The sequence below is a fragment of the Vombatus ursinus genome, unplaced genomic scaffold (assembly GCF_900497805.2).
Source record: "Vombatus ursinus unplaced genomic scaffold, bare-nosed wombat genome assembly UNPS02014848.1, whole genome shotgun sequence".
Classification (NCBI taxonomy): Eukaryota; Metazoa; Chordata; class Mammalia; order Diprotodontia; family Vombatidae; genus Vombatus; species Vombatus ursinus.
In genome coordinates, this window is record NW_020954626.1 from 2,395,276 (window position 1) to 2,407,702 (window position 12,427).

The window sequence follows — 12,427 nt, forward strand, 5'->3', positions numbered from 1 at the left end:
TAAGGAAAAGGAGGATAAATGATTGTAAAGGAGGAAGATGGGAGATACATTCTGGAATGGTTTGTACCAACTCAAGAGTCAGGGCATAGAAGAATTAGAATTCATTTATCCTGTCTCCCCTCTAACCTCAAGGAATGAGTGTGTAGACATATGTTTAGTGACTTCAATATAGTTACAATTTTAATATTTCATAGTCAACTCTCCATTATCCATACTACTGTCATAAGATTTAGATAATTTTAAAAGTCTTCATATTCAACTTTGGAATGTAACATGTGATTTTTCCCCCCGTAGTTGACTGACCTTCTACAGTAGATAATCAAGAGTTAACTGTGTATAGTTTGTGGTTGTGTACACACAAAGTCAAATGCTGCATTTTTAAACGTTTATCTGTTAAATTTAATCTGTGCAGGAAAATCTGGATGACTCATACCCAAATCCTTTTTTATCCACAACAGATTTCTTTTGCTCAAATCACCTAGATAGCTGCTTGAGTTCTCCAATTCATTCTGCTTAGGTACATGCAGCCTTAAATAATACCTGCAATAGTCATTCAAATGCTCTTAAAGATAAGTCACCAGAGATCCCATAACAATTCAGAATTGTGATTTACTGGGGGCCTATCCTTCCCAAAGCACATCTGTATAATTGGGTCCTTTAAAAAGGCTACCGTTTTTCTCTGTTAACATTTTTTACCCCAAACTAAAAATGTCTTTTTCCCATAGTCTGTTATCCTGGTTTGAAGATGACAGAATTCCAGTTTGCTGACAATCTGTAAGTCCTGGGCCTGCAAAACATTATAGGCAGCTAAATATTCATCATAAGAATGATACTACCTGGGAAGGGTGGATGTTTGTCAGATGAACTACAGATGAGGAATGTTCTCAAGAAGATGCTGAATAATCATCTTTATTATTCTCGGCATTTTTCTGCATTTCTTGGAATAAAAATCATTTCCAGAAAGTCCCTAGTCTCATCTGGATGCAAAGACAGGTCATTTTTTTTCTGAATGCGTTCCACACAACATCCTGTCAATGTCTGCACGTGGAACCTCCTCAGAACTGTAACAAGGATGACTTTCATCATTACCATGGCAATATATTTTCCTGCACAGCCACGGGGGCCAAAACCAAATGGTTGAAAATAACGATAAGGAACCTGTGAGAACAAACAGACAATTAGACAAGTATATGAAAGGCAAGTGGCATTTATCTAACACTAAAAAATTTTGTTGGTCTGATTTGTTAAGGGTTATCTTAATAGCAAGCAAATAAGTGTCAAGACCACCGAGTCAGGGTTCCAGTCATTTAACCATGTATCTCTTTTCTAGTAGATTAAATACAATGAATCAAGCTGAAAAAGTTTTTCCAGTTCAGTTTGATTTATCTAATATAGTTTCGGTATTGGATGGCTCTAGCAGTTTTTTCAAATGAATGTATTTTAAAGTAAAACAGCATAGATAATTTCCTAACGACTAATATTAATGAATATGGCAAGTTTACAGCAACAAGATGGAAGATGTCCTAGATGGACCACTAATTTCCAAATCACTAAGACAGAAAATATTTCTATGAGACACCAGACTGCTGGATAATTTTTTAAAAATCAAATATGTAGAATTTTGATCTATATGATGCCAAACCTCGAAATATTTGGAAATAACTGATTTTCCTCATTTTTTATCCAGATGATTGGCATTATTTAGAAATCAATTGTTAATAAAACAGAATCCAATTAATTCAAAACCCAAATATTTTTGCTTTGATTATCTGGATAGATGATATATTGACTAAGTCTATATTCTATATACGACATATAAGTAATCTCATTACCTAAGTAACTTAAGTTAAGGGCATTCTTTTGCCTGAAACATGAAATAACTGAATCAGGATCTATACAAGTAAATTTAGATGGGTTGAAAAAATTTGGCCTTTACCAGATAGAACAATTTATTTACATAATAAGAATCTGCTACTCCTAGGGCCATCCTAAAGAGTCATGATGAATCAAATGGTCCAAAACATTTTGTCCCATTGGACGCAAATGAACACATGAAGTCTATATTCAGGCATATGCTTTATTTTCACTAAGATCTAATTATTCCTGCATAATACCAAAATAACCATTTAATTCATAGAATCATTGGATTTTTGGCCTACATTGGAACTTGGATGTTATCTACTAAAACTGTTTCATTTTACAAAAGAGGAAAGAAACTAAGATCTAGAGAAGTTTAATGACTAGTCATACACCTAGGAAGTGGAGTCAGTTAATTAATTCTTTGTAAAAAGATAGTCAAAACACTTGTTTGACATAGTATAAACAAAACAATACATTGATTAGAATTTTTTACTGCTTAACCATTTGTACTCATACATCAGAAGATCATATAGAGAGCTAGAAGGGACCTCTGAGGTCATCTCAGTCTAATGGTGTCAAACTCAAACAGAAACAGATCCCTGCCAGCTATATATTGACTTATAAAACCACAAATTCACATTATCTATGTCATATTGTATTTTTATTTATTTTGTTAAATATTTCCCAATTACATTTTTAATCTGATTCCAGCAACACTTAGGAGTTTCTCTAAGCAGTGAATTTGACACCTCAGATCTAGTTTAATCTCACTGTTATAGAAAATGAAACTGAGCCTCAGAGAGGCTAAATGACTTGTCCAGAGCCATGGGGGTGGGGTGGGGGTTGTTAATAAGCAACAGGGCTAATATATAAATCAGGGACTCTTTCATCCACTCCAATTCTCTTTACATAATGCCTCATTGCCTAGTGGTGCCATGGTAGAGAGTACAGGGCCTGGCATCAGGAAGAACTGAGTTCAAATCAGGTCTCAGACATTTACTATCTGTGTGACCTTGGGCAAGTCACTTAACCTCTGTCTGCCTCAGTTTCTTCAACCATAAAATAGGGATAATAATAGTACCTACCTCCCAGGATTTGTGTGTGGATCAAATGAGATATATATAAAGTACTCAACATATACCTGACATATAGCAGGGGCTTAACAAATTCTTGTTCTTTTCCTCTTCTTCACTCCCCCATTCCCCTTCCCTTCTCCAATGTATGAAAAGGTTGCTGGTTTGGGGTGGGCTATAACAATAGGGCAAATGAGACTCTACTCCAAAGAAGGAAAAGTGTGCATTTCTTGTGAGAAAAGTGGGAGTCAAGAAGGGTGACTTTTATTTGGTATAAAAATATTTACTCAGAATATTCAGCATTTTAATTTTTTTTTCAATTTTATACTTAAAGGAGAGGTATATTTTAGTTTCTTAAATGCCCAAGACAGATATCTTACATTCTTTGCAAAGTTTTCAAGAGTAAATTCATTTGGTTTGGGGAAAAACTCAAGTCTATGCATCCTTCCAAGATTCAAGATAATGTTAGTTCCCCTTTTCACTGGATAACCATCAATCACATCATCTTGCAAAGCCTTGCGCATGACCAAGTCCACAACAGGTTGGTATCTCATGCTCTCATAAATGAAACTTTCAAGCACTTTTAATTTTGGCACATCACCGATCTTAATGTCTCTCTCACCTGTAGGAATATTACAAAAAGAATAAAGGAAATTAATGTTACCTTCATTATAATATAGCCACTTGAGCTATCACAGTTACAAAGATCAGTTTTTGAAGGGTTTTGTTGAATAATTTTAAAAGTTTATATTACCAATGCATTGTATCTAAACCCTAGATTCCAGGGGCCACTTGGTTCCATTAGAAGAATGTAAACCACCAAAGATACAGGTGCCTATCTTATTCTTAAATCTTGTGGACATTTGGCCTTCATGGTTTTACATGCCACTCACTTTACGGTTGGTAACGCCAATATGGGTGCTTTTTAGTATCCACATAATTTTATTCTCTCTGGTGAAAAAAACTTAAATTTCAGTATCTTGAGATATCCCCTAAATGGTTTAATCAAGTGGCAAAAGAGAACATTTTATTATTTTGCTTTCTAGACAAGTTATTTAAATCTCATATTTAACTTCAAGTTTTTCAGCTATAAGAAGGGAACCCTCTGACCAAACTGTTTTTGAGCACCACTGATTTAACTGAGGCTTTCTTTTATAATCCTTACCAATAACTGCCTGGATTTCATTCATTACTGCTTCTTCAACCTTTGGATGCTTTGCAATCAACAGTAACATGAAGTACACAGAGACAGACAGAGTGTCAGGGGCAGCGATCAACATTTCCAGGATGCACTGGTTCACATTCTCACCTGTCAATTCTCCACGTCCCTGGAAAATACAAAGAAGTTTAAAAAAAAATGACAGTAAAAATCAAAGTGCTGAGGAAAGTAAAGTGAGGTTTAATATTCAGAACAAGAATCTGTGAAGTATCTGGGGATGGTTTAAAAAACAAGGAAATCCAAATTTTCACTGTAATTAAGTAGTAATAAATGTCCACATGAAGCTGAGGATTTAGATGCAAAATGAAAAATTCAGCCACCCAGCCTCTTACTTCCAAATACCTGGTTATTTGGTATTATTTAGATATCTGAATGTCTAGCATAAGGGTGTGGCTTTCTTTTGTTTGGCATGGTAATAACATAGTCATATTTTCAATCCTGAAATGTAAGGGGTATGTGTGTGTATGTGCATGTGTGCGTGTGCATGTGCATGTGTACACCTGAGTGTACACAGGTGCTCACAGTGGAGGAAAGGGACACTCTATTGCATGTAATAAAATGGGGATGTGTAGCATCACCAAGGTGGCCAGGCCCAGAGGGTATGGGACTTTTCTCTGAAGGCTCTTTAGCTCCCAGTACAAAACATGTCTTGATAGTGGTTCGGAACAGGGCCACAGTTAACAATTGTTGTATACCCCAAAGCTTGGCTTTTAGGGGTAACTAGAAGGTAACCAGACTATTGAATGCAACATTTTGAGACCTTAACATCCAATATGAGTGTTCCATTAGAAGAATGTAAACCATCAAAGATACAGGTGCCTATCTTATTCTTAAATCGTGTGGACATTTGGCCCTCATGGTTTTACATGCCACCCACTTTACAGTTGGTAACGCCAATATGGGTGCTTTTTAGTATCCACATAATTTTATTCTCTCTGGTGAAAAAAGCTTAATTTTCAGTATCTTGAGATATCCCCTAAATGGTTTAATCAAGTGGCAAAAAGAACATCTCCAGAACAATGGTTCTGGAGATAAACTACTCGAGTTCTGACCTTGCTTCTATTGTATTATTACCCGTGTGATAACCTAAATCAAGTCACTTAGCCTCTCTAGGTCTCAGTTTCTTCATCTGTGAAATAAGGGTATTGGTCTAGATAGCCTCAGACGCCCCTTCCCCTCTAGATTTATGATCCTGTTAAACACATTCCACATATACATCCACACACACACACATGCACTCTCACTCACATGCATACACACAGGTGCACACACATGCACAAACTGGGAAAGTTTGTCCTCTATGGATTCATCATACATCTAGTCTGGTTTCAGACTGTGTCTAGATAATGCTAGAGCATGCAGTCAGTTGGGCCAATTCACATCATCAGCCATTTCGATGTGAAGCAGTCTAATAAAATGTTTGGCGTAGCATATGAGACACAGCTGGTTAAATGAAATGTTCACTTTTCGACCAGTTTCTGAGGCATTGTATAGCTAGCTATAGCTTCATAACTTTGGATGTCAGTCCAAATTAAAAGTTCCTTCATCTCCAAAATTTTAAAAGAAATAAAAAGCTTGAACTCAGTTTTTTCTTAGTACATAGAGTTCCATTATTCCATAAAAAACACTTCTTTAAAATGTCACCCTTCTTCTCTTTTAATCTTCCTTTAACCAAACCCCTCTACCCTCTCTTCCCAGGATAATGCTAAAAATATGGCTCTACCTATACATTTAGATCTCATTACAAATGCTTTGGCCTTTATGTTGAGCTCAGATGTGGCTAATTCTAGCATCACAAGCCCCCAGTGGGACAAAATATTATGAAAGTGCTGATCTAGTTAGTACATTTTTAATGAAGATTGAGGGAATTGTAGAATGGACTCTCTAGCCAGCACAGAGGCCCCAAGTCTCTGTTAAATATTTGGGACTCTGAATGTTAGGCAGAGTCCTAAAAAGGAGTTTGGCCAATGGAGATTAGGTAGAAAGGAACAGGTGCTCTATCTTTACTTGGTTTCTGAAGCATGCTCCCCAGTTATGCTCTGTCCACATCAAGTAACTTCTTATTCCCCAAAGTCAAGTCAGTCCAAGATAAAGTATTACATATCCTTGGAAGAGAGCTATGCACTCACAGATGCTGATGATGGGAAAAAAATTCAACAATGTCTTATTTTAAACATTCTCATGACCACAATTGAAACCTTACTTCTCTATGCCATTAAACCAGGCTGGCTAAATTAATAGACAATCAGATTTTCATATTTTCCCTAGCCGAAAGAGCCAAATTCTTTCATATAGCCATTAGACTGCAGTAGTGAAAATTATCCAAACTGTTCATTGAGACCAATATTTGCTTAGAAAAAAGATATCTTTCCGAAGAACCAACCAAAGAATTTTTTCAGTCCAGTGGTTGAATGGGTTTAAGTCAGCTTGCACTAGGTGTGCCTTCATGACTTCATTATGGAAACATAGTGACTTGTCCCAGCTAGGAGACAATGCCTTTTGAAATTCGATATGAGAAGAGACTAGTATATGGTTAAAAATTTCCAGTAAGACCACATCTAATGTTCATAACTATCTGCTTGTTTAGGGACATATGTGTATGTATATGTACATATTCAAACATATGTGTTTATACATATATAGACACATATATTTCTCTATACACATATATATTCTACAAAGAAAATTAGTCATCATATTAAGGTTATTGTTTACCAGAATGTAGGGCTCATACAGTTACCTGGATAATTTAGACTAAAAAAAAAATCCATTGAGGAAAAAAGTATTTTAGCTTGAATTATATAGATCATCAGCCTTCCTCTAATGAACTTGTATGATAACTATTCTATCCATTATTTCACTTTGACTAGGTAGACACAAGTAATACAAAAAGCCTATTTCTATGCTAAACTGTTGACTGTACCTGGGCAAAAATCAATTGTGAAGCAAAATCCATACAATCTTCCAGTTTATCATCTTTGGAAAGTCTGTGTCTTTTTTCCTCTATTAAAATTTCTAGGGCATCCTTCAAATCCTTGCTGAAATAAAAATAAATAAAATTAATCTACCCTGGTTCATCTCAGTTCTAGGCAACGTATCTGTTATTTGTTTACATAAGGTGTTCAATCTTGATTAAAACCATTTGTGCCAATAAATAAATGAAACTGAAATTTTATAAATATATTTGAATTCCATGTATTTTGTATTTCACAACAGTGACTCAGGGTCAATTGACACTTTTATATGCTAAAGGTCTGTACAGGGTGTCCCAAATGTCTTAGTGAAACTTTAATAGCTTAAAACCTCACTAAGACTTTTGAGACACTCTGAATATTAACACATATATGTTTGTACATGTGTATAAGACTACTATGATCTATCATTCATGAAGCTAACATACATACACTTATGTGTATATAAGTTTATATATTTGCATATGTATAGTCTTAGAGAATTCCCTATAGCAGTGCTATCCAACTAGAATAGAAATGGGCCATTGTATTTCCCATTGTAATCTGGTTTCAGCTTTTCTTAGGAGTGTTTCACCACTCTGCTCCCAGGGTGACACACTTCTGGCCTAGAGCAACAAGAGGTAATTGATATATATGGGTATGTATATGCAGATCTGCATAATACACATGTGTGTATGTATGTGTATATAAATGCATATACACAACACGTATGTACACTATATAAATACACATATATGCACGACAGACAAATATAATGTTTATATAAGTCTATGCATGTATGTGTATACACAACCCTTCCTCCCACCAACATATAGTCTACAAACACATACACTTGCATATATACTGTATATGGAAGTGGTTCTGGATTCTCAATGGCTACACTAGTGGAGCACATTTTGTTAAGGCTTAAAGTGAAGGCCAGGTGATAGAATGTATATCTATTACAAGGAGAGCACCTTAGCCAAATTCAGAAAGACTCTTCATCAGATTAGATGGTGGGTGATTAATTTTTCATCCACAGCCACTCTTGAAGGCTCTCTAGTAGTAGTCCATGGAGGGGTTGGGTCTACGTTGGAGGAGTGAGTACTCATAATGATGAAATTACAGATAATAGAGGTATAGAAATACACACATACATAATTTACTGTTCTTCAGTCATTTTTCAATCCTATCTGACTCTTCGTGATCCCATTTGGGATTTTCTTGGCAAAGATACTGGAGTGGTTTGTCATTACTTCTCCAGCTTATTTTACAGATGAGGAAACTGAAGCAAACAGGGTTAAGCGACTCTTCCAGAGTCACACAACCAGTAAGTGTCTGAGGTCAGATTTAAACTCAGAAAGATGAGTCTTCCTGATTCCTGGACCAGCACAATATCCACTAACCCACCTACCTTCTCAAAAGCACTGACCCTAGAGTCAGAGATTCATTGCTGTTGTTCAGTTGTGTCCCGCTCTTTGTGATCCCATGGCCTCTGCTGTCCATGGGATTTTCTTGGCAAATATGTTAGAGGGGTTTGTCATTTCCTTCTCCAGGAAATTAAGGCAAATAGAGGTTAAGTGTCTTGCCCAGGGTCACACGGCTACTAAGTATCAGAGGCCATATTTAAACTCAAGTCTTCCTGATGCCAGGCCCAGCACTCTATCCACTAAGCCACCTAGCTGCAACATATACATATACAATACATACATATTTATGTGTGCATATATATGGACATATATTATGTATGTTATACATGTATACACGTATGTTTATATATATGCATGGTGATATAGTAGAATGAGGAGTAGATCAAGAATTAAGAGACCTAAGTACTAGTCTTATTTTTGACACTAATGAAATAAATATATATCTTAGGGTAGGTCCTATAACTTCTCTTGGCCTTGGTTTTATCATCTGTAAAATGAATATGTTGAACTAAATTATATGTAATATCCTTTCTGGATCCTTTCTGGATCTATCTATCTATCTACTTTCAGGATGCAACCATCTTTGGGTAAATCATACTTATAAAATCAAGTGTTGGGGATAGAAAGACAAAAGTCTTGCCTTCAAGGGTTTTATAATCTACTGAGTAGAAATAACACATTCATAAAAGTGGTAAGTCCAAAAAATACAAGTTATTTTTTGGAAGGTACTAGCATTTGCGGTGATCAGGAAAGACTTCAGTTAGAAAGTACCACGCATGCTGAGCCTTGCAGAAAGCTAGGGATTTGAGGAGGCAAAGGAGAGAAGGGAAACATTCCAGGTAGGACAACCAGTACAAACGCCTGGAGAAGGGCATGGAGTTCCATGGCTGAGAAGCAGTAAAGAGGACCACTGTAATTTGGGTGGACTGCAATTTTTGTGAAGAAGACTAATGCAGACATAAAATGGCTAAAAGGGTAGGATGGGACCATATTGTGAAGAAGCAAAGTAGTTAATATTTGATCCTTGAGGTAATAGGGAGCCAAAAGAGATGATTAATTAGGAAAATGACATGGTCTAACCTACACTTTAGGGAAGTCACTTTGGCAGCTGAATGGAGTATAGAATGGGGTAGGGAGAGGATTGAGGTGAATAGAAAAATTAGGAGGCTACCATAATAGTCAACAAGAGGTTTTGGGAACTTGAACTGGAGTACCATGTGAATGAGGGGAGGTCATTTGTAAGAGATGTTACAGAATCAGAGAAGATAAGATTTAGCAACTGCCTGGATACATGTGGTAAGTTACAGTGAATAGTCAAGGGTAATACAATGAGGTTGAGAGCTTAGGGGACTTGACAAAAAGTGCTCTTGACAAAAAGAGGGAAGTTAGGAAGATATACAGACTAGGAGAGAAGGGGGAGAAAAGATAATGAGTTCTACTTTGGACATGCAGAGTTTAAGATGCTTATAGGACATCTAGTTTAAAATGTTTAATAGGAAACTGGGGATTCAACGCTGGAACTCAGGAGAAAGATTTTGTCTGTCTGCATCTATCTCTGTTTTTCTTAACATATCTAAAATATCTTTTTTTAATTTAGGAATTTTCTTTTTTATTATGAACTTAAGAATATGGAATGTTTCATAAAATTGCATATCATGCTTTTAAAGGGGTCATGCTCATCTTTTCTTTATTGCTCCAATGTTAGTATATATTCTGATTAAGAGAATACTGGATATAGGAATAGTTACATATTATTCTTAATGAAGGGTATTAAACAGTAAAAAAAATTGAAGAAAATATTTAGTAGGCTTGTGGGTTCCTTTGGTCTGAAATGGAATATTGTTGATTTCTCACATGAAATTGGAGTAAAATGGAGAAAACAGACAGCTTCTAAGCTTCTCCTAATATAGCTATCACATTCTTTTGTTGGGAATACTGTAAATCCCATGCCAATAAAGATTCCCATATTAAAATGTAAATCCTTCCAAAATAAAACAGTAATTATTTTTCTCATATACCATTTTGGTTTATCTTTATATGAGGCAGCTAGGTGGCACAGCGGATAGAGTGTTATGCCTGGAATCAGGAAAACCTGAATTCAAAACCAGCCTCAGATACTTACTAGCTGTGTGACCCTGGGTAAGTCACTTAACCTCTGCCTGCCTCAGTTTTCTCATCTGTAAAATGGGAATAATGACAGCACCTACCTCATAGGGTTGTTGTGAGGAACAAATGAGATAATATTTGTAAGTGCTTAGCACAGTGCCTGACACATAATAAGGTACAAAAATATTTGCTTGCTTCCTATGTATTCCTTCAACCTTCAATTTTCAATTAATCATGAGTTGATGCTTTTTCTCTCATCTGAATATGTGTCAGATGGCCTGTGACTTGTAACTGCTCAACTTTCCAATGGGCAAGGCCATTGTAAGTGATCAAAACTGCTAACCATATACATTCTATTTATTGATATTTTCAAGTCCTGCCAAAAGATACCAAAACACACATATATAATATTTCCTTCATAGATAAAGAGCCATACAGTTTTGTTTCTAATTTCAGTAATTTTATTTTAACCTGAACTATTTCAGCCTTTAAGAATATTACAAATCCCTACAAGTTGGATTAATGAAAATTAATTCTGAAGTAACTTGACTCAGTGGTTCCATTTTTGAGAGTTAAAAAAGTGGTAGTCTAGCACAGGAGTTCTAGACCTAGGGTCCACAGATTGGGATGTTTATGATTTGGGTTTTTTATATTTTGATGACTTTATTTCAATATAATTGGTTTCCTTTTTAATCCTATGTATTTTATTTTTTATTCTGGCAAGGGATCCACAAGCTTCAGCAGACTGCAAAAGGAGTCCATGACAAAAAAGGTTATGAACCCCTGCTTTAGAGGAAAAAAAGGTTATTATTAAATGATAGAAATGGGATGAGCCAACCTTTCTCTCCAGCAAAACAACAGTGTTCTAGCCCTAAACTCCAGAGCACACAAATCATAGAAATAGTTCTACGCCAAAAACACCCATCAAGAGCATTTCTCCTTTGCTCTGTGATCCAGTCTAAGACAGCTAAAATGACATAACCTACTTATAACATAGCTCTCAAATATACCATTTATAAGAGAAAATTTATTGGAAAGGCAAACAAAGTAAAGTTAGAAAGAAATCTAACCTCTCAAATTTTCAAAGTTAGTGTTACTTACACAGACTTTTCATACTTCTTGTATAGCCAAGATATTTTAAAGAAGATGTCTGGTTTGAGAAGGAGAGCTTGCCAAGCATCAAAATAGCTCTGTATTTTGACCACAATGGCATTTTCTGAAAATAAGAATGAGAAACCAGTTTAGGTGATATGTGAGTCAAAGAAGGTTACTTTGAACAGAGCATATTCCCCGGAGAGTCTCAAATAGCGGGCTCTTAGCTACCTGTAGTTCTCTATTAGGCAAAGCAATATCAATTTCAGTGGGAGTTTTAGCCAAGTGAGAAACACTGCATGATTCATTCAGGCTTTCAATTATTCAGTTTGCCTATCTATGTCTCTACATTGGCCAGATGAACTAAATAATTGCCAGCTCCTCCATTTTGGGTTTTGTTGACACAGGCCAGAGTCTCACACATACCATAGGACAAGCCTCCATGGCCACACAATTCAAACCCATGCTATTCTCTAGGAGAAGAGTGGAAATCAGTAGCTGTAGGAGGCAAGGTCCCAGGAATGGTACCTAAGAATAGGAAGAACAAAGAACTGCTATTCCTTCTGTTGTTGGAGAACTACAAAATCTTCACTTCACTTGATGCTTTTGGGTAAACACAACCACAAGGTAGCCAGATCTACACAGACCAAATTACACAATAGCATGTGGAGAAAAAACATATTTTTCTCAAATTAC

General features: G+C 36.0%; 1 protein-coding gene and 1 non-coding gene across 2 annotated transcripts in view; both read right to left on the bottom strand.

Moving 5' to 3' along the window:
- Positions 1–677: 677 nt before the first annotated feature.
- Positions 678–12,427, bottom strand: part of LOC114027037 (aromatase) — a 28,012-nt gene continuing 16,262 nt past the window's right edge. Inside the window, exons 5-9 of the mRNA XM_027840868.1 lie at positions 11,741–11,855; positions 7,076–7,190; positions 4,099–4,261; positions 3,314–3,555; positions 678–1,158 (exon numbers count right to left, since the gene is read on the bottom strand). Coding sequence (XP_027696669.1) covers positions 913–1,158; positions 3,314–3,555; positions 4,099–4,261; positions 7,076–7,190; positions 11,741–11,855 — 881 coding nt within the window. The 3' untranslated portion in view covers positions 678–912. The remainder of the gene's footprint in view (positions 1,159–3,313; positions 3,556–4,098; positions 4,262–7,075; positions 7,191–11,740; positions 11,856–12,427) is intronic.
- LOC114027058 lies at positions 10,156–10,260 on the bottom strand. The gene has a single exon (XR_003567202.1). It is a non-coding gene; the product is annotated as a U6 spliceosomal RNA (small nuclear RNA).